The following is a 20,771-nucleotide window of genomic DNA, read 5'->3' as shown; positions in this document are numbered from 1 at the left end:
TTCAGAGCTCTGCAGTGTACAAGGCTCAAAGGTCAGACTGAGAGCTCTGCTTTGCAGGACTGAGAACTCCAAAGAAACTTTCAGTCCTATATAGAATTTATTAAGCTCATTAAAATAACACCCAGTCCTAAATGAGCCACAGCTTTACTTACTCTCTGTTGTGGCTCTTGAAACTCAGAGTGTGATTCCCTCACACAATAGCAGTGAGAAGCCACAGATCGAAAGCAGCTGCCACCATGTTTGCAGAGGGGAACATGCTCTGAGCAGTCAGCAGTTTCTGTCCCAGAAGTGCTGCAGCTACTGGTTTACCCTGTTCAGAGATGTCTCTGTTTGAGTCAGGTTCATGTAACCTTCTCAGAAATGGAGCTACAGACTAGTCACTTCAAAAGAAAAAAAAAAAAAAAAGCCTCAAAACTGACTGTAAACCAGCCTTGGTTTATCCTCTGCCTCCTTCAGTCAGGCTGTATCTGTCTCTGCAAAGCCATATTGCACTACTGTATAATCAGGGGGGAAATGAAAAGGTAGGTCCTGCTATCAGTTCTTGTGTGAGATCTAAGGCTTATCACACAGCTCCTCTGCTAACCCTCAGGCTTACTTCTCAAGTACTTTCCAAATCTTGAATAAGTGATATATCAACTACTAAATATCTGTAGGCAATCCCCAGATATCCTCTCAATGCCTGTGAAAGTGTACGCATTTAAATGTACATCCAAAACATGTCTTGGTTTTTTTTCAGTACTAAACAACATCCTTGGTGTCTAACCCAGCACTTGGAAAGATCAACTGCCATTACACTGCAACTTTTTAAGATGCTTGTTATCGTGGAATGGCTGCCTTTGGTGGTAACAGGAGCAACAGCAGCTGGACATGAGGTAAGAAAGATATTTAGGAAAAGTTCTGTTAAAGCTGTTCTGAGCTCCACAAAATCCTAGAATTAATATGGGAATCTGGACATCTTAGAAAAGTGTTACATTAAAGCAGAATTTATTTCAGTTAACTAAATGAATTCTGCCTTGTGGCTTGGGGATAAAAAATACAATAAAAAATATTGTCCTTGGTTTGTCAACTGTCCTTTGGACATATATCTTCAAATGGACGGTAGAAAATCAAGGGTTGTGTAACCTAAGATATATCAGCAATGCAGACTGCATAACCAATATAAAAACTATATGTAAAGATATATATACATCTCTTATTGATCAGTAATCAAGACCTTTTTTTCCCTCTAAACTAAATAGGCTACGTGAGTAGCAGTTAATAGCAGGGGAGGAAATTGCATCATACATGATACAAATACAAGGTTCAGTTATGTTAAAAGGAGACCCCGCCTTTCTTCTAAACAGAGCAGGTTGTCAGTGGTGTTTGACATGAGTGGATGAAGCACAAAACCTAACAGCAGCACAGTTGAAAACAATTTGAATCACAGCCCACAGCAGCTTGTCAGTAAGTGGTCGCCCTGTGCCACTGCAACACCTGACAGTGCTTCTGAGACGCACTCACTAGAAATCCTGAAAGTGATGTCATGTCAGAAAGGCAAGGCACAGGCTGGTCAAACAGTGCAGGAAAGAGATCTGTCATCCTTTGTGGTGCCCATGACAAAGCTGGGGAGATGCTATTCAGCTGGGAGAAAGAACAGTCTTCCTTCAATTCTGGCAATTTCTTAATGCTTCCTGTGGCATCAAGAGGCAGCTCATAGGAGATTATGAACTACAACTGGTAGTCCACATGTTGAGCCATGCTGCTCTTCAATGAAAGCACATTCTCAGTGTAACAAAAGATTGATGAGAATAATAATGCAAGGCTTGGGATATGTACAATGAAAAAAAAAAAAAGGTGTCTTCTTTGGAGCTTGTAATTTTTATTATTTTGATCCATTTGATAAATGACATACAAGAGACTGTTCACATCAGCAGGAGAGATGGCAAGGCCACCTTGGCACTCCTGTTTTAACTCATCACCTGATGCAAGTCCATGGGAAAGGCAATGGAAGTAATTTGTTGCTGGTAAAAAGTCTCCTTCCAATGGCCTCCAAATGCTGGGAGAGGACGGGGGAGGAGCACAGCTCTCTGATGCTCCTGAGTTCCATCAGGCCACACAGGCAGCCGGCTCGCTGTGTATTCTGATGGCTTATTTACACTTCAGCTTCCCTAAAAGCACCAACACATCACTATTGTGTACAGAATGCTGCAGAAGGTCCTCAACCAGCAAAAAGTAGAGGAAGGAGCTGATCCAAATCACATGGGCTCTGAAAGTGCTGCTCAGCACATTGATACTCAAATATTTTCCTCTTAGAGACCCACATTTCCTACATTTAATTGATGATCACCATTCTTGACACCAAGAGGCAAATAAAATGCAGCACTGGGAAGGCCATAAAAGCTGGCCAAGAGCCCCATCCTTTTCCTTTTCTTAAGAAACCTGAGGGCTTCTGTGTGTGCAGGGTTAAAAAGAAGCTATTTCTTTGGTACATATAAAAACAGATTATCAAGCACAACTTCATCTGGTGTTTCTGTTACACCTTCTGGGTATCATCAGTGCACAGATGATTAGGGCTTCTACTGCACGTAAGACATTAACAGACCATAAAGGTAAGTTAGAGGAACATTCAGTCTTATTAAATTTTGTTACCTGAACTGCCTGTCTATTTAATTGCCTGTCTCACACTGTTTTTATACACAAAGACAGAAAAGTGGTCATTTTGCATTTCCATTGTAAAAAACGAAACAAACAAAATACCCAGAAAACCACACACAAAAAACCACCCCCCCAAAAAAATTTCTTTTTCTTTGCTTCTTATCAGTTTCCTGTTACCTTTATCACTGTTTCCATACTATGATGTATTTTGCTGACTGTACAAACACTGCATACCGCCATGTATTAATCTGCAGCAAACAGTAACATAAGGTCTTTAATAGTGACCACATGGATACAACACTGTCAAGTTCTTCATCACCTCTACCATCTCCTTTTCTGACTGTTGTAGTACATTGGTTCTGACTTGTCAGCACAGTAGAAAATAATGAACCAGTGCTAATATTTACTGAACACAACAGTGGAAGTTTTTTCTCAACTTTTCCAATTTTCAGATTGTAAAAAGCTTGAGTTTATGCACCTGGACTCTACTACAGACTCATGCTTCCAATTACTGCAGGCAAATCACAAAATTCTAATTGCCCCTCCTCAGCCAGTATTTATCATTACTTCAAAAACTTTCAGGTTATTTCCCCTGGAATCATGTGAAGTCATTTTTGGTACATAAATGTAGTTTTCCCTCTAATTCCTAGTACTTAATTTGGGATCCTAAGTTTCCCTCCTCCTCCTCCTCCCTGTATAGCTTTTGATATGTGAGTCATATTCCTATTTCATTTGAAGCTTTGCTGCTATGTTGCACCATTGCTGAACCTAAAAGTTTGCTACTTCCTTTGCTTACGTAGAGATAAATGCAGTCACTTCACATCAACGAAGGTCTTCCCATGCTGTGTCATCCCAAATTCATGCATTCCCATTTGCACTGCAGTCTCCTATTCTTCCCTTACATTAATCACCAAAACTCTTTGTGATCAACATCTTTGCAGTTTCTCTTAGAATCCATTTACAAGCCCTGTAAGCATTACCGTGCCTTTTACTCATATGTGAACCCTACTTCTCAGCATTTCTCCAGCACCTTTCCTGTCAGATTTCCTGTGCTAAAATACCTGAAACTTATCACAAAAGATTTCAGAAAGACCAATTCATTAGATGTATTAGTGTATTAATTTTGAAAAGTTTTCCCTTCCTCAAAAAAAGGAAAACATGAGAGCAAATTTCAACTGCATAACATTTAAAGACAAATCCATTAGCAGAGACAAACAAATTTTACAAAGTAGTCTTTTAAAAAACTATGCAATGTCACACTTTATTTTAAGATCCCTCGTATTACTAAGAATAATAAGATACATGAGCAACGCTCTGTCCTTTGTTGGAGTGACTGCCAAGTGATGTCACAAAAAAGTTCATTGTGTATGTGTGAAAGAATTTGACAGGTCAGGCTGGTCAGTTAGAAATGAGACTGTTTACGTATCAGTATATTAGTAATCACCATCTCTGGGAAAAAACCCCCAAACAACAGAATAACCACTTGCTGGGTTTGTTAAAAGCTTGCTAAAAGTTAGTGGCTTTTTGATGGATATTCAGGTAAAGCAGATTGACAATTCTGTACAGTATTAAGGAAGTCTATGGATTCTATCCAAAACCATAATGTGGGAAAGCCATGGATAAACCCTTTTAGCTGCTGAAATGCTTTTCTCTTAGGAGAAACCTGGTTTTGTTCATCAGAAATGTATTATTCCATTAATGTAACTTTCCCGTGATTTTTGACTCCCAATGATTTTTGACTCAATCATTTGCCTCATGCCATGCATTTAATGGAACTTTTTCTAGTTTATCTTTAACCCTTTAGCCCCAGTTATTACACAGAGCTACAACAAGGAGCCAAAACTTCATTTTTATTACATATGTTTGATTCAATGTTACTTCATCACCTTCTCTCTTTTGCTCTTTTGTTTGTTTGTACCACACAGTGCAGCTTGTAACAAGTCTGGAATAGGCTGCCCTGGGCAGTGGTGGAATCACCACCCTTGGAAGTGTTCAAAAGGCTTGTGGCACTTGGGGTCATGATTTAGTGGGGAACATGGTGGTGCTGGGTTAATGGTTGGACTCAATGGTCTTAGAAGACTTTTCCAAACTTAATGATTCTATAATTCTAAATCTAGACTCTGAGGGCTCTGAAGTAGAAACCAAACCCACTATTCTGATTTGTCCTTTGTTTTGCAAAGATATTAATTGACAAGGGTTAGGAATTAGAATACCGGGACACAGCTTGTAAGGCAAGTGTGTTTGTGATCTCTGCAGACCATATCAACACCTTAGTCAATAACTATGTTTGTTTAATGACTGTAGTAAGTACAAAACTAAGAACTGCCATATGAGGTCAGACTAAAGGTCCACTTAGCTCAACGTGTTGTATATTCAAACAGAAATTAGTACTCGATGCTTAGGAAACAGCATCTATAGAGTAAGTGCTGCCCTTGCTCTGCCCTCACAGCTTCTCATGATTAGTGGTTTAAAGATTGGTTTGTACTGAAAAGTATAAAAGGATCAATCCACCAAGAACCTGTTTTGCCATTCTTTGAAACTATTTACAATTCTGATTTCCACAACATCCCATGGCAAAGAGTTCCAAGATTTAAATACTGTGAAGTACTTCAGTTGTCTCTGTCACTTGTCTAATTATTTCCTTTGCTGCATATCTTTCCTTGTGCAATGAGAAACAGCATTCATCTCTGACTTAACTAAACACCCCCCATCTGTCTTTTCTACAGCATTCAATCACTTCTTTACCCAGGCAGAAAGTTGTCATAAGGTGTCACTTCACTGACAGCCTCTCCATCCCCTGCATCACCCTGTTGGCCCTTCTCTGCACTACTTCCAGTTCTGGGTCTCCAGGCAGTGGGTGCAGTACTGCAGAGGTGAAGCACTGTGTTCCCCAGGAACACAGGGATGATCATCTTCTCTTTCATTCTCAATTGCTCTATAATAACATGTAAACTTCTGTTTGCCAGAAGTCTGGTCCCATGGACTTGACACCCATTAGGAGCTGAAGCACATTTTCTGGTTTGGTTTCTTTGGAAGGGAGTGTGGTCACTGCTCCCCAAGACAATGCTGTGATGCAAACAGAGGTGTGGTAACTGGGGATCACAGGGAGATTCACTCCAAAAGCATGCACGTGATCCAAATTAAAATACTAACATGGACACACCCAGAAACCTTCCACAATGATTCCAGGATTTCTCCAGAAATCAGCCTCTTCAGGGTTCATTTTTATGCATGTATAGTCAGGATTATTTCTCCTTTTTTCATTAGCTTGCATTTGTAAACACTGAGTTTCAGTTGCTGTCAATTCAGCTCTTCACTGTCAACTTTTGTCTTGACAATTATTATAATAATAATAATCTATAAATTATCAAGAGTAAATATGATTATTTTCAGTAATTGATGGCTCTGTAATGCAAGATAGGTCTCAATATCAGGGTTTGAAACTTCCATTCATAGACACCTCTCTGTAAACCAGGTGGTCTAAGAAATGACCAAACCTTCTGGACCATAGCTTGGTTTTGTTACGAGCTGCTCCTGTGGGATCTTACAGAAAGGTTTTTTGAAAAACCATTTACAGCAGCCAGAGACATTCTTCTCTAAATATTGACCCTAAGATCTGTGAGATGTCCTATAAAAATGTTAACTCTTGTCTAAACCAAGACATGTTCACATGTATGTGCTAATTCTGTTTCTTTTGACCGGTGCTACTAATCTGCATGCAACGGAGCTCAGACTTAGCGCTGTGTAGTCCCTCATATTCCTTCTTAATCCTTTCGGTATGAGCACATATAAGTGATTAATAGAAGAAGATTTCTATTTCTACAAAACCCCAATAAAATCTAAACAAATGCAGTGAAGAACCTGAAGGAAGAAAATACCCTCATTGTTTCTGGTTTGCTCCTCTGAAGGAATAGGTTGCAAATTTTGTGGGTGTTCTCTGAGACATCTAGGAAAGCCCAAGTAGGGGAACTGCTATTTTCAGACACAAGTGTCTTTCTGACAGATCTTTTAAATGCTAGTTTGGTTTTAGTGTTTTGTTGTAGTCTCCTGTTCATACTACTACCCTTTACCACTTTGTAAGAGTAAACCTAATTCCTCTTTTTGTTGAGCCATGAGAAGAATAATTCTTTCCTGCACGGGTCAATCATATAAATTTCTTTTGATAGTCTTTAGAGACCTAATAGATTTCCAGCAATATTTTGTATCACGGCTTGTAATGAGATAGTATTGAAATAGTACTTTAATCTACATTTGCTCTGTGTAATATTAGAAAACAGACTGAAGTGTTAGTGTTAGGACATTTAGTGTTACAACATTACCAATGTAAAGTTTTAATAATAAACAAAGAGTATGACATTGTAGTTCAACAGACAGAAAGGATTAATTTCCTTTTGTTAAAAACAAAATATTTGTATTTGCATGAATGTACATTACAAACATTTGACTTTAATCATATTGTTCTAATAGTTTGAATGCAAGAAACAGTTAACTATTTAATAACTTTTTTTGACAGCATCAGGATGCCAGTACCATAAAATGTGCTGCAAAAACTATCAGAAAAATATATGGACAAGAAGAAACAACAAAAAGGGATTGCACTGATGAAAATGTACAGAGCCAAGAAACTGTACTAATGCTAAAAGTCAAATGAATGGACAAAGAAACGCTATTTACAACATAGCTGGCCATCACAATCACTCCATTGATTTTAAAAAAATACTTAGCCCATTTCTTTCAATATTAGACCACATTTAAATTTTGCCATTATTTGAGCTGTCTCTTTCCAAATATTTTAAGTTTCAAAAGAAATTACTAAACAATGATTTTATTGCTGGATTTTAATATTAAATCAAAGACTGGCCCAAAATAAAGCACTGTATTTGTCATTCAGGAAGCATCGCAAAAAATGATGGAATTTTAATCTTTCAACAGTTATGGGCACTGAATCTGGACACTGAAGGGAAGGAAAGGAAGCCTGTTCAGTGGCTTTGGTGGTATCTTCACAACAAATGTTCAGCCTTTTATGAGTGACAAGGGTGTATTTCAGTCCCTCCCTAGCAAGAGCACACTTAAGACTTGTACCTTGAAGCAAGCTACACTTGAGCCAGATGAAACACTTTATAAAGACTGTAACAAGAAATCAATTGGTTTTGGGTGTCCCAAAATATGCCCAGCAGTTTACAAAGTAATGAGGAAGTTGGGCTTGTGGTAACAGTGACACTGTAGGTAAGCAAGACAGTCATGGGCATTGCAATGTTCCATATGCAGCTCTAAACTAGAATGTCTTAGTAAGTCAATGATTATTGCCAGAGTTATCCAGGTCTGGCTTTGAACCTCATTCAGTAATTTTAATTTGGAAAAGTCCCATGATGTGGGCAGAAGGGACCTCTGGTTAACTCTTTGTTATTATCTTTATACCTCAATTCATACCTCAGATGATTGCCCAGTTTAGAATTGAAGAATACAGTCTGCACTACAAATCACACCACATTTGGAACAGAGTCATGAAAACTTTCATCAGGCAAGAAAATTTCTGTTTTTCTACCTACTTAAGGTAATACTATGTGGTGGTTACTCGATTTTGAGGACAGTTGTCTTCTAAACACTGATTTTGAGATCAGTGATAATGTATTGATAAATAGCTGATTCTTCAAAGTAGCTAGCAAATATTTTCCACTAAAAGAAATGAAAAGGTGTTACTTACAGACAACCAAATCTTAGAGCTTGTGGGTGCCAGCTCAGTATTACTGAAATCAGCATTGCATCCACAGCTTGCCAGTGTACAGAAGGAGTAGGTGCTTAACTGTTCTATATTCCCCAAATCCTACTTCAAGTCACTGTTTTCGGCTTGTGAAGTCAGTCCTTCACCACAGAGCAGTTGTATCAATACAGAGGTTGATTTGAGAAATAGTAACTTATACTAAAATACACCATCTTCTTCCAAGTCACCTCTGCCTTAGAAAATACACATGCAGAATAATTACAAACTAGATTTCTGCTTTTCAGTTCAATAAGCAGGTTTAAGTATGTATCTCTGCTAAAAAGTGACTCTATTGAAAGAGATGCAAGATGGAAAGCACAACACTCAAAAACTTGCATTTCCTTGTAAAGCAAAGATGATTTTCTAAACCCTGCATCTCAAGCCAAACCTTGCATCCAAAAGTTCAACCTTGCTCTCTCCTATCTGCATGTCTCCACATGTCACAGGGATTCAGCAGCCCAAACACTGCCGTTATTATCTTCAAGTTTTAACTTTGCTGGTACCTGAGTGCAGGTATAAATGGGAAATGTTGCAATTACCTGGAAGTACGTTATCTTTCTGGTGGATCATGTGAGCTGAAATAAACTGCAGCTCATTCTTACACTGTTGCATAAACAGACTCAGATTGAATTGAAATGTGTCACTGTGGTGGACATGCTCCTGGCCATGGGCATTGCATCATTTCAGTGAGAAGCCACCACTTTTAAAAATGTCACTTCTACCCTTTAATGCAATAACTATTGAGCTTTAAAGACTGGTTTTATTATTGTGATCCAGAAACGCATACATGTTAAGTCCTCTTCAGAGAATTGACTGTAATCCTTAGATCACTTACCAAAGGTGTTGCAATACAATCTGACACAACGGTAAAATACCGCTTTAGATTTCAGCTTCATCACCCCTGGAAGTCTAATGGTGTTCATTGCATACAACCCCCCAAAATCTTAAATATAAAAAAAGCATTGAGATGAGCTTAAAGAGCATTTCTGTAATACTGACAACTGGTTCATACATTCATCAGTAAAGGAGGTTTTTATTGCAGTAAACAGGATGCTCTGGGCTAGGAAAAAAAAGTCAGGAGCACTGTTCATATGGAATTTTTTCCCCTCTAAAGTCATCTCATATACTTAAAATACCAGAGTCTGTGATAACTGTCTGGGCTCAGATAATGTAACAAATTGTACATGGAAAATGAAAAATGCTACTTCAAGTTACTGACAACTTTAATGTGAAATCAACAAACTTGGTATTTAAGAGTAAATACATTTCCCTTTCTGTCTGTTTCCAAAATAAACGAGTATTTCCTGTCAATGCATCCAACAGTGTATTGTGAAACACAAGGCAAACCAGGGCAGCCTCACTGAAGGTTACTCTGAAGACCCTTTTTGCCAGACCCTTTATTTTCAGATTATTATTTCTAAGGAAACATGCACCATAGATCTTTAATATTTAAGAGATTGCCTCTTAAGAGGAAAAGCAAGGGAATCGAAAGGAATATTCCATGACACTTTCACCTACTCATAAGAGCTTGAAATCATAAGCACATGGAAGTCAAAAGCCAAATGGGTATTTCATATAGCCCAAGAATTACACTAAAACATACACAGCATTCTTTACTGGTAAAGGAAAAAAATGTACTTAAAAACGTCAAAACTAACACCTACATTTTACTATTTAATGGAATAATTATCTTTAGCTGTAAAGTGTCGTGGTTCTAACACATAGGTCTAGAACTGACTACTGGCAAACACAGAACTCCTCATGGGTGTTCTTTTTCTTCTAAAATAAATTGGTACCTGTTTCACAGTCCTAACCCAAACATGATAAGAGGTATTTCAGATTACTAAAAGTCATTTCTAAGTAGAAAAAGGCACCTACCAAACCAAACACTGAGGTTATTTTGTCTGTGATCTTATTTTGCTTCAATATAAAGACAGGAATTGAATTTATCTGTAAGTTTAAAAGGTTGAAAAGCCTTTTAAAATAATACGACAGTAGAAAATGAATGAACTGACAGGATAAATATGCACATCTATTTCCAAAACTTCAAAATTTATAGAAGTTTCTTGGGTGCCACCAAAGTATGATGAGTTCATATAGGCAATATACACACTGTACTTTTTCCATGTGCTTTATCAGGGCTTCTACATCGTGATTGGCTTTAAAAATAATTTTGCAGCCAGTACTAAATTCTTCAACTTGCAGAGTTAATTAATGGTCTTACTTGAAGATGTTCATTAAGAATCCATGAAGCATTTGGATATTACTAAGGAGTGAAAGGGGAATTAGGAGTGTACTATATCTTTGGAATGTCACGACAAGACCCAAATTGTTTATTTACACCCACAGCCCCAAATTATTTCAAGGTAAAATCCTAAAACTGTTTAATGGTCATCTTATGATCCCCGTATCATTTTACCTGTTTAAGAACTTGGAGTGCTCTGAGGGCACAAAGCCCCTCATCTCACTTGCAAAGTGGTGTGGGACATCCCAGCTCTAAGAGCTTTTTTCTAATAAATCCCCTGGAGGCAGTTGCTTTTTGGGAAGGGGAAAAAGCAAGGATGCAAAACTGAGTCATCTTTTAAATGAAGCCACTACTATCTGCAGAACTGCAGATATTAGACATACAAACTCTTCAGCTTTCTAGACATTTCTTCTGACATCTGTCATGGAGAACTTCCCAGTGAAGATGCAAAATGCAAAATGCAAATGAATTGATAACTGAAGCCCTGCACGTACTTTTTGCCACATGTCCAACATGTAGATGAAGATTTTACACCATGACCAGTTGAGGTCATTTTATTTTCCAAGCACCTCACACAATAGAAAAGGGACAGCCACACTTCTTCCACCTACCTGTTCTGGTGGAGAGAATTCTTCCAGATTGTACAATGACAAGCAAAAGTATTTCAAATAGAGTAACAAAGAAAGGAAGAGATTCAGAAGCTTTCAACCACAGTTCAAAAATTCACATTCTTCCATGGAAATGTCTGCAAAGAGACCAGGCCTAACATTGCCTGCAAACTGGGCTGTGAGTCTCCTCCCTCACACAATAAACCAGGTGACTACTTGAGCAAGCTCACATGGATGTCACACAGTGACACAGTCCACATCCAATTACCAAACGTCATCATCTTGGAACACAAGGATCATAAAACAGCAGAATTTTTTAACAATGAGTCAGAGTGAAACCAGCATGGCTACCATTAGCCCAAGACATACTAGCTTGCTTTCTTTCTAGAACTAATCCAAACATAGAAAGAAAACTCAGACAACAACTGGCAAAGGTCTTCTATGCATCTCAGAAACTACTATTCCTAAAATTGTATCACTAACTTTTTTGGGTCAAAGTTGTTTTTCACAGAACTCCCACTGGCTATTCTAGAGTCACAACAGCAATACAACTGACATACAATATCCTTAAAATTACGAAGTTAAATGACAGATACTGCAGAATGCAGGGGGAAAGGTCAATGACACTATTCAGATCATCATGTACTTCCGATAATTTAACACCATGTAGGAGAGTTTAAGTGCTGTTCACTTCAGAGGAGGTCTGTGTCACACACAGTAAAATACCATCCTAATAGAGCATTGTCATCCCTTAGCTATGACCCCTGCTAAAGACTTTGAAAGACAATGACAAAGTGAAAACTGTACATGAAACCTGTCGGATCCTGCACTGCTTGCACTTGAGACCCTACAGCTGATGATCAAGATCATCAAATGGAGAATAAGTCCAACCATGTCCAACCAACCACAGCAGAGTTCACATCCAAGCACACCCTGATGGCTGAGCAGTACCTATCACTGGCACACAGCTCCAACTGGAAGGTGATGGTTTCTGTTCTAGCCCTTCAAGTGTACACTCCAGAGAATACTCAACACAAACATCCATTTCACCAGGAAACATGGAGCCTGAGGAGGTGCTCCAGACCAAGAAGTGTAGGACATCCAGTCATGTTTGGTGTTTTTACCACTTCCACCCTGGTTCCACTTAATGGAACTGGGTATTTCGAACATCCATGTCCAGTCTATCTTATCTTTCATTTCAGCTTTCTCCCTTCTTCTTCTCTGGCGTGGCAAAAGTGGCAAGACTCGTTCTCAGTTGGGGCACTAGAAGTGGGTGCCGGAGGTCAAAATTCGGCTGGGTCTCGCCCACTGCCCGCCGGCTCCTTTTTCCCTGCCTGCCCCCGACCCCGCGGCCGTCGCCCGATGCTGCCCCGGCGCTGTCGCGGCCGCCGCGGCCGGGGGGCAGCGCTCGCCGGGCTGCGGGGCCGGGGGCCGGTACCGCCCCACCTCGCACCGCGGGCCGCCCGGAGCGGGGCCCCCGCCAAACTTTGCGGCCCGCGGGGAGCCGGGGCCCGGCCCGGCCGCCGCCCCCGCCACCCCCGCAGCACCCCGGGCAGGAGGTGAAGCAACCTGGCGCCGGCTCCTGCACTTTGCACAGCGGGCGCAGAGCCGCCTCCATCCCTGCGCCTCACGGCAGCGCTAAGGCGCATTTTTTCGCACTAATCTGCACATTCAGCACGTCCAGAGCGCCTATGACTTTACCTGGACTTTCTCCACTCTCCGGGCTCATCACACCGCGATCGCCTCCCCATCCTACCGCTAACTCTCGCTCTCCTTCACTCCTTCCTCCTTCCCTCTTGCAAGGCCTGCTAAGATCAAGCCCGATGGAAAGTAGAGAGAGAAAGAGAAAGAGAGAGGCAGCGGGAAGGGAGGGGAGCCGCTCCATCCCTCCCTGCCCCCCCCCGGGCACACACGCCAGCCCTTTTCCCCCCACCCCAGCCCTTCCCTCGGCGATTTCCTCCGCTCTTCGGCAACTACGAGGGCTCGGCGGAGCGGCTCCGAACGCGCCCCCGCTGCCCTCGGCGGCGCCCCGGCCGGCGCCCCCCCCGCCGCCCGCCCGCCCCGCGGCCCCCGGTACCTCGTAAAGGTCCCCCGAAGCCATGCTGGGGTGCGGGACTGGGCTCCTCCGCGCCGTCTCCCTCTCTCCACCTCTCCCGCTCCCCCACTCGCTCTCTCTGTTGAGTAAACTGTGTTTTGCAGAATGACAGGCTTTGGGGCTGGCTGTGCGCAGAATCAGAGGCGAGGAGAGCGGAGAGGCAGGCGGCGGGGCTGGCGTAACCAGCAGCAGCAGCAGCTCGGGCGCACAGCGCCGGGAGCCGCGTCTCCCCCGCGGCGGCGGGGCCGGCGCCCCCCGCCCTCCCCTCACACCCCGCCCGCCGCCGCCGCCTCCCGCCCCGGGCGGGGACCGGGACCGGGACGGGTCCCCCCGCGCCCTCCCTCCGGGAAAGTCCCCGGGCCGCTCTGACGGCGGCCTCCTCTCCCTCCTCCTCCTCCCTCCGCCACCCCCCCCCCCCCCCCCCGCCTCAAACTCTTTCCGCGGCCAAAATAAATAAATAAAGAAATAATAATTAAAAAAGAAATAAAAATAGAGGGGCGGGCGGGAGGGGTGGGTGCCGGAGCGGGCGCTCGGCGGGGAGGGCCGCGCCGCCCGCCCAAGGTCACCACGGGGAGAGGCGAGCGCGGGGCCTCGGGCGGCCCTGCCGGCACCTTCCGCCCCCCCGGCGCCGCGTGGCCGCCCCGCCGCCCGTGGCCATCGCCGAGGGACCCGCGGTGGCGGCAGCGCCCGAGGAGCGGTGGCCCGGGCAGCGCGGCGCGGCTCGGGGACACCTCTCGCCCCCGCTCCCCGCCGGGCACGGCGATGTCTCTCCCGCTGCCCCCCAAACATTTTGCAGGTTCGCCAGCCCACTGGGGGATGTGAAAGCCAGCGGCCTCCCGCCACCTGCCCTTCACGTGGAGGCGGTGGCCGGGATTTTGGAGAGGCTGTGGGATGCGCGGGGACACGAAGCCATGGGCCATCGCCACTTTAGAGCCGTCCGCGTCGTTTCTCGGAGGAAAAATGCCACTGTATGGCCGCTGGTGACCCCGGGTGCTTACCTGAGAGACGGAGAACGTGTGAAGATGATGCAGTGTGAGCAGGGACGCACCATGACTGACCAGCGGCCTTCGCCGGCCGTCACTGCGGAGCTCCTCATGAGCGCGGAGCTCCAGCCTGAGGGGCTTCCCTCACAGGACCTCGCCGTGAGGGACCCGAGTCCGGACATACTCAAGAACGGTTCGGACGCAATCTGGTGCCACATGCTCTAGGATGACCCTACAGTAGGGTGGTTGGATCAGATGACCCGCTACGATCCCTTCCCCCGTGACTGATGCTGTCAATTGGTGATTCGGTGAAGAGGAACGAGCTCGTGGTGACGGGAAGCCGCACTTTGCATCAGTGATGGACTCCAGAGGAGGCAGGAGCCGGAGTGTGGCAAAGAGCCCTGGCTGGGATGCCACGGCCACCGAAAAGGTAAGGGCTGCTCCCTGTGCAGGCTGATGAGCACCACGTCCTGTTCCTGCGGCTTCGGGCTGTGGAGGATGTGCTTCTCCAGGTAAGGTGTTGAGTGTCCTCTCGGTATTTTATTTATTGGTCAGAAGGTGAGAGTGTTCTCTCACCAGCTCTTCACACCTTGGCTCCGTAGCCAGCCAGCTCTAGTTGTTGGGTTTCAGACTCATTGTTCTCACCTTGCAGCAGACCCGTGACAGCCATTCCTCCTAACCTGGGATCAGTGGTGTATGTTGTATGGTCTAGCTTTGCCATGGCTGTGGCTTTTGTTCATCTTCTTGTGTTTGTCATTTTTCCCCCTCTTGATTTTCCATGTGAATGTGAGAATTGGCACTGCCCAGAGCACAGGCTGGAGAGGGTTATTGAATGTGCTAATGGTTAATAAAAGTCATCGGTATTGAGCGCTGAATTATTTCCGAAATTTCATTTACAACCAAAAATCCTGGTGTGGTTCAAGTGGTGTGAAGCTGAAGACTCTTCTGTCTGAGATGATTCCTTTTTAAAATATCAGTGTTGGGTATTTTAAACACTGTCACTTTATCATGTAAGTAGAGAATCACACATGCACATCCAGTTCTTGCTTGACCCCATCTCTTGAACTGTGAATATTACCTCTGGTGATTATGAACTTGCCAGCTAACCTGTTTAGTATTGACTGAGAGTTCAATAAAAAATATCTAATGGTAGTTTGGAGCTCAAAGATGTTTATGGTTTGTGTGCTCTGCACGGGTGTGTGATGACTCCTAAGGACAAGACTAAGGACAAGACATTCTGCTTACATGAAACAGAACTATTTTTTTGTCCTGACTGTGGTAACTGGAGAGTTGTCCTCTGCTTTCCAATTTGCCAGCAATATTTGGATTGTTGGGATTTGATATTTGAAGAGTAGAATGTTGAAAAGATAAAGAAATACTGTAAACTACCCATGCATAGTAATTCCAATAATTAATGCAGCAAATACTTCTTAATTGCCAAGAAATGCATTGCTTAAAAATCACACCCCATGGTTTCTTCTTGATAAATCAATTGTTTTGTCTTACTGTAAAGTGATGTTCATTGTTTACAGTAGCAAATCAGCTCATTGAGCCGAATAGAAGAATATATCCATTAATAAGTAGGAGTTTTAATACATCTTTTCAATGTTTGCTTTATTACAACTACATTTTGCAGCTTTCCACAGCAGTAAACAAAATGGCAGTCAGAGCTAGTGACTCATTTTTCAGATGCATACTAAAATATTCCTTCCCTGTTGGCTTCCTTCATAGTACCAACTCTTTCCAAAGGTGTCTTGAATGAATTAAAAAAGTCCCTTCCCAAGCTGTAGAAGAGTGTAAGTCTTTTGAGACGGGTCTAATAATCAGACTGTTCTTTCTGGGCTTTGCTGTTCCTGTGTTCCCAGACAGATGAAATGAGAGCTACTCACCCTGTGCCACACTGGAAGAAGTCTCCATGACCTGGTCTGTATTTTAGACAATTTCATTTACATTGTACAGTGTTTACGGTAACATTGTCAATATTGTTGCTGTAAGATTTACAACCCAAACAAATAGTAGCTTGGAAGTTTTGAAAGGATGAGTGCTTTAGTGAATACTTTGAAGAGGGGAAACATCTTTTTCCTGATTACTCACTCCTTGTTTCAGAGTGCACAGCCCCTTGGGATGTGGTGGTTTGTGAGTCAATAATGAGGAGCATAAAGAAGACTTCTGCGATTGTCAAACCCAGGAAAAGTTGACTATGGTATTGGTGTATTTCCTTGTGAGTTAGCAGAAGACAAAGTTTTAAGTTTTAAAATATTCAAGTGACCTTCATTTGCCCAGCAGGTCTTTATTGTAACTAGACAAGGCAGGCAGTGTCTCTCTGAGTCTTGTGTAAAAACCAGAAATGATTAAATTTATGATAATGTTTTAGAGTTTCTGATAATAGATTTTCTGGGAATACATCTTTGCCAATTTTATTTGCCTTTCAGTGGTAATATCTATGAAATGAAATTGCAGAAAAATCCAGATTGTTGTACAAATTTCCAACTCTAAACTTAATGGTTTTGTTAAGTATGTGATTATTCATTACTCTTATTGTTTTGCTGCCTTCTCCTATTTCCCATCTCAAGAGAATAATGCAGGCAAGGGAGGCATTCCAAGCATGATACATCAGATTTGAACACTTCTTTGGATTTGATGGATGCTCTGGTTTCCACTGCTTTATTTGAAGGAATTATCTTTCAGTCTGAATAAACTTAAAAGCAAAACTATTCTATTCCAGAAAGCAAAAACACTGCTTTCATAGTTGGGCTATTGATTAGTTATTGACTCTTTAGTCAATCAGTCCAGGGCTATAGAAATATGTGGGAACTGTACAGTCACTGACACAGTTCCCCCAAGGAGTGCGGGTGAGTATTTGCAAACACCTTGTATGAAAAATTACCATGAGGGGCTGCGTTGGCTCTTGAAGAGGAACAAGAATGATGGTCAAGAATAATTAATAAATGGAAAAATGGAGACAATTACTGTGCTAGGGTATGAAAATTAAATGAGAGAAGAGGGGAAGACAAGGCGTGAGTGAAGAATAAGGAACCAAAGGCGAATGCAAGGAAAAGGCTTTGCAAAGCCTTGGTTGTGTGAAAAAATGGGGGAGGCAAAGGAATATTTTAGCAGCAGTAACTGGGAACAAGGTAGCAAGATGTCTATCGCCAGCCTAAGAAGGGAGGATGATCAGAACATGGAAAAAGCCAGTGAGTGAAAATGAAAAAAGTCTCGTAGTGGGTTCATAGAGTAGCAGATGACAGGAAATGGTGAGCAGCTACTGCAGGAAAAGGAGAATTTCTTATGGCACCACTGTCTGGATGGGTGATAGGCAGGATCAGGGATCCCCAGGGCTTGGGGCTGTGGTGGCTCCATACTCACCCATTAGGTCTGAGGAAGAGCTGCCACAAGAAGCTTATCACAAAAATTATCCAAGACATGAAGCCAAAAAAGAACTGCAAAACAAGAGGAGGGTATCCTTGGCATACAGAGAGCATCTAAAAATTAGAAATTAGATGAACATGAGAAAAGAAAAAAAACCCAGCATGTGTTTTTTTTAATAATTGATTTGCAGTATTTTGTGACAAGAAGTAGGCTTGGGAAAAACCCAATGTACTTTGCCCTGTGCTGTCTTTGGAAGCAAACAAGTAGTTGGGATCATTTGATTCTGCTGCTAAATTAATGTCTTCCTCCAAACCCTTTTTTGGATCTTGTAACATGCGATTAGTTATCATCAAGAGGAAGCATTTGAAATAGAAGCTGAAATACCACAGTATAATGAAACAAACAGTAATATATGGAAAACAAAGTAATGTTTGTTTGTTGCAGTACATCATATACCTTAGAACAGAACTTTTCTAGGGTTGATAGTACATTTTAATGGCTGCTGTTCTGAAAAGTGACTTCTTTCAACTTTATGAGTCCATTCTGTTCTCTTTAGTATGACTAATACAATTTTGCCTTAATTGAGGAAGGCAAAAAAATAAACTTCGACCAAGAATAAAATTACAGGAACTTTGTCTTTCTCTGAACACATTGAGTACCTCCAATATGGCACCAAAAATAGAATATTTCCACATTCTTCTCCCCCTCGTTTGCAAATGCCTTTTTTCCCACTTGACATGTTGTCAGAGATAATAAGAAGGTGCCAACACATTCCTGTTGGACAGTTTACTGACTTTCCAACTAAGGTGAAAAAAAAGATGAAGAATAGATCATGTATGTAGAAGTCAGTCTCATTTGGGAGCTCTTATGTACACAGAACCTTCAAAATTGTTGGCTCAGCAGTTGAATTTCAACTGATTGAGGAAATCATGATGTACATCTAACAGGAGCAAATGGCACATATTGTTTTCCTGTATTTCTCTGTATCGTGAACATCAGGAAAGAGTCCAGTATTAGAGATTTTGGGTTATGGCCTTATTTTTTATGTGGGTTGAAACTGAAGTGTGAAGTGGAGCTCCAGTGGCTTCTTCTGTTAAGCAACAAATAACAATTTTTGAACACCTTAGAATATTATAAGTTGTAGTAGAATATGGGATTTGAAAGTTGAAATTAAAGGAGGTTGGGATATGTTTTATCAGTACTATCTGGGTGTTATGAAGAATCCATAAATAGCAAGACTATAGCAGACATTAATCTGAGTGATTCTTTCAAGGGAAGACATCTGACATGTTCAGTGTGGTTTACACATAGAGTGCATGTGATATTCACAATGATCACAGTGTATTACAGCACATTAGCAAGCTAATTTTTTAAGCTGATTTTTCTCCCTGAATCTTTATAAAAACTGCACTAAACTAATGATATCCAGCCTACCAATATGCAGGGTTTTAGGATCTAGGTGTATCAATTGTATATGCTAAGCAATAATGTGTTTTGGGACTTCTAATCGTGAACTTGGCTCGTAGCTCTGTGTTTGCCTCTCACAACCCCTTGGTGTGTTGTACGCTGCTCATGGGGGTTGCCCAAGGGCAGGAAAATCACTGGGTGATTTTATAATAACTCTGAAACTATGCAAGGACACATAAAATTTCAGAAAACTAAAAGACTAATTCCTTACTAATGAGAAAAAGTATGGAGCTGGATCCATCCATGAAGAGGATTATATAATGTCATTATTTGTGAGGATGGAGAGCCTGAAGCCACAAGGTGCTTTCAGGTCTGTTTTTTTGGGCTTACAAGCAAAAACTCCACGATACACTGAAAGTGTTTAAAAATACATGCAATTATAAGAAAATGTAGAATAGTGGTGGCTGGAGACAATCTCTGTTGCTTGTCTACTCCAACCCTGCAGCTCAGCCTTGGGTCATCTAGAGTGCACTTGCTCATGGCTGTCTCCAGTTGGGTTTTGAGGATAGTGGCATGGTCAGGGATGAAATCCATACCCCAACTCTGAGGCCCTTTCTCCATCAGTTGATTGGCATATCTGTGGCATTGTTTCTGATGACATTCTTTAAGGGGAGACTTCTTTTTATGCTTCTAGAATTCTTGGGCCTATGCACATTATGTTAGATTTCACTTAGGAAAATGAATATATGTTGTATTTGAATATCATAGCACAGCCTAAAATATTATTATGAGCTAGTCAAGGATTAGCTACTCTTTGCCTGGAAAGCTAAAATAAGAGCTTTTTGATCTTGGCAAAATGGGAGAAACCGAATGTAGTCCAGGGAGAAGCAGCATTCATTTTGTCTGCTGGCCATTCAGAAGTTCTTTCTGTGCCAAGTTAGCTAGGGTTCATAATGGTACACTTTTTAAAAGATGCATGTATTCACAGGAGTTTTTTTTTAGGAGTGTGGAAACTAAATTTTAAAGGAGTATTTTCCTTTTCTATTTATTTTGCTAAGATGTTTTATGTTTTGAAATAATATGTGTTTAATGGTGCCTTATCATACAGTGTGCACTTTAAAAATGTGTAAATATATCTCACATGTTAATTACTTTTTATTATAGATGCCTTTAAATACAAACTAGTGGAAGTCTGCATTTACATACAAGGGCTGCTGGTGGTTTGGTAGTGTCTCTAAGAAGAGAATTATACCCACTGTGAATGAATATGCAACAGGCTCTGCATTACAGTACATACTTAGCTATGCTAATCATTAGGGCTGCTTTTTAGGGTATGGGCTATAAACTTGGTCTTATGGGAATTAGTATTTGCATTACATTTATTTGCAGGAAAAGTACCCTTCCAAAGCGTTACTCACACAATTTTTAATAAAGAACTTGGAAACTGGTAATATCTTTGTCTTAGACATTATTCTAAGTTTTTATATTCTCTATTTTTAGACATTAAATATTCTTAACTTCAGAATTGTCAAGAATTTAATTCCTTTTACTTGTTGATAGAGTGATTTTTAAAAAAAATGTAAATCCATTTGTAATACTGATTTCCAAATAACAAACCATTTAACTTTAGTGCCTCTACCAGAGTGTCAGTACAGATGAGATGGCAGCC

The 20,771-nt window shown here is 41.7% G+C and overlaps 2 protein-coding genes across 2 annotated transcripts in view; one reads left to right on the top strand and one right to left on the bottom strand.

Annotated features, from left to right (window-relative positions):
• Nucleotides 1-13,465, bottom strand: part of CDYL2 (chromodomain Y like 2) — a 59,445-nt gene extending 45,980 nt beyond the window's left edge. The window contains exon 1 of the mRNA XM_058846147.1: nt 13,326-13,465. Within this exon, the coding sequence (XP_058702130.1) occupies nt 13,326-13,349 (24 nt within the window). The 5' untranslated portion in view covers nt 13,350-13,465. The remainder of the gene's footprint in view (nt 1-13,325) is intronic.
• The window catches only part of LOC131582779 (uncharacterized), a 141,949-nt gene continuing 134,525 nt past the window's right edge, over nt 13,348-20,771 (top strand). Inside the window, exons 1-2 of the mRNA XM_058846250.1 lie at nt 13,348-13,355; nt 13,837-14,756. Coding sequence (XP_058702233.1) covers nt 13,348-13,355; nt 13,837-14,551 — 723 coding nt within the window. The 3' untranslated portion in view covers nt 14,552-14,756. The remainder of the gene's footprint in view (nt 13,356-13,836; nt 14,757-20,771) is intronic.

This window comes from Poecile atricapillus, chromosome 10 (genome assembly GCF_030490865.1).
Source record: "Poecile atricapillus isolate bPoeAtr1 chromosome 10, bPoeAtr1.hap1, whole genome shotgun sequence".
Classification (NCBI taxonomy): domain Eukaryota; kingdom Metazoa; phylum Chordata; class Aves; order Passeriformes; family Paridae; genus Poecile; species Poecile atricapillus.
This window is presented reverse-complemented; position numbering and strand designations above follow the sequence as displayed.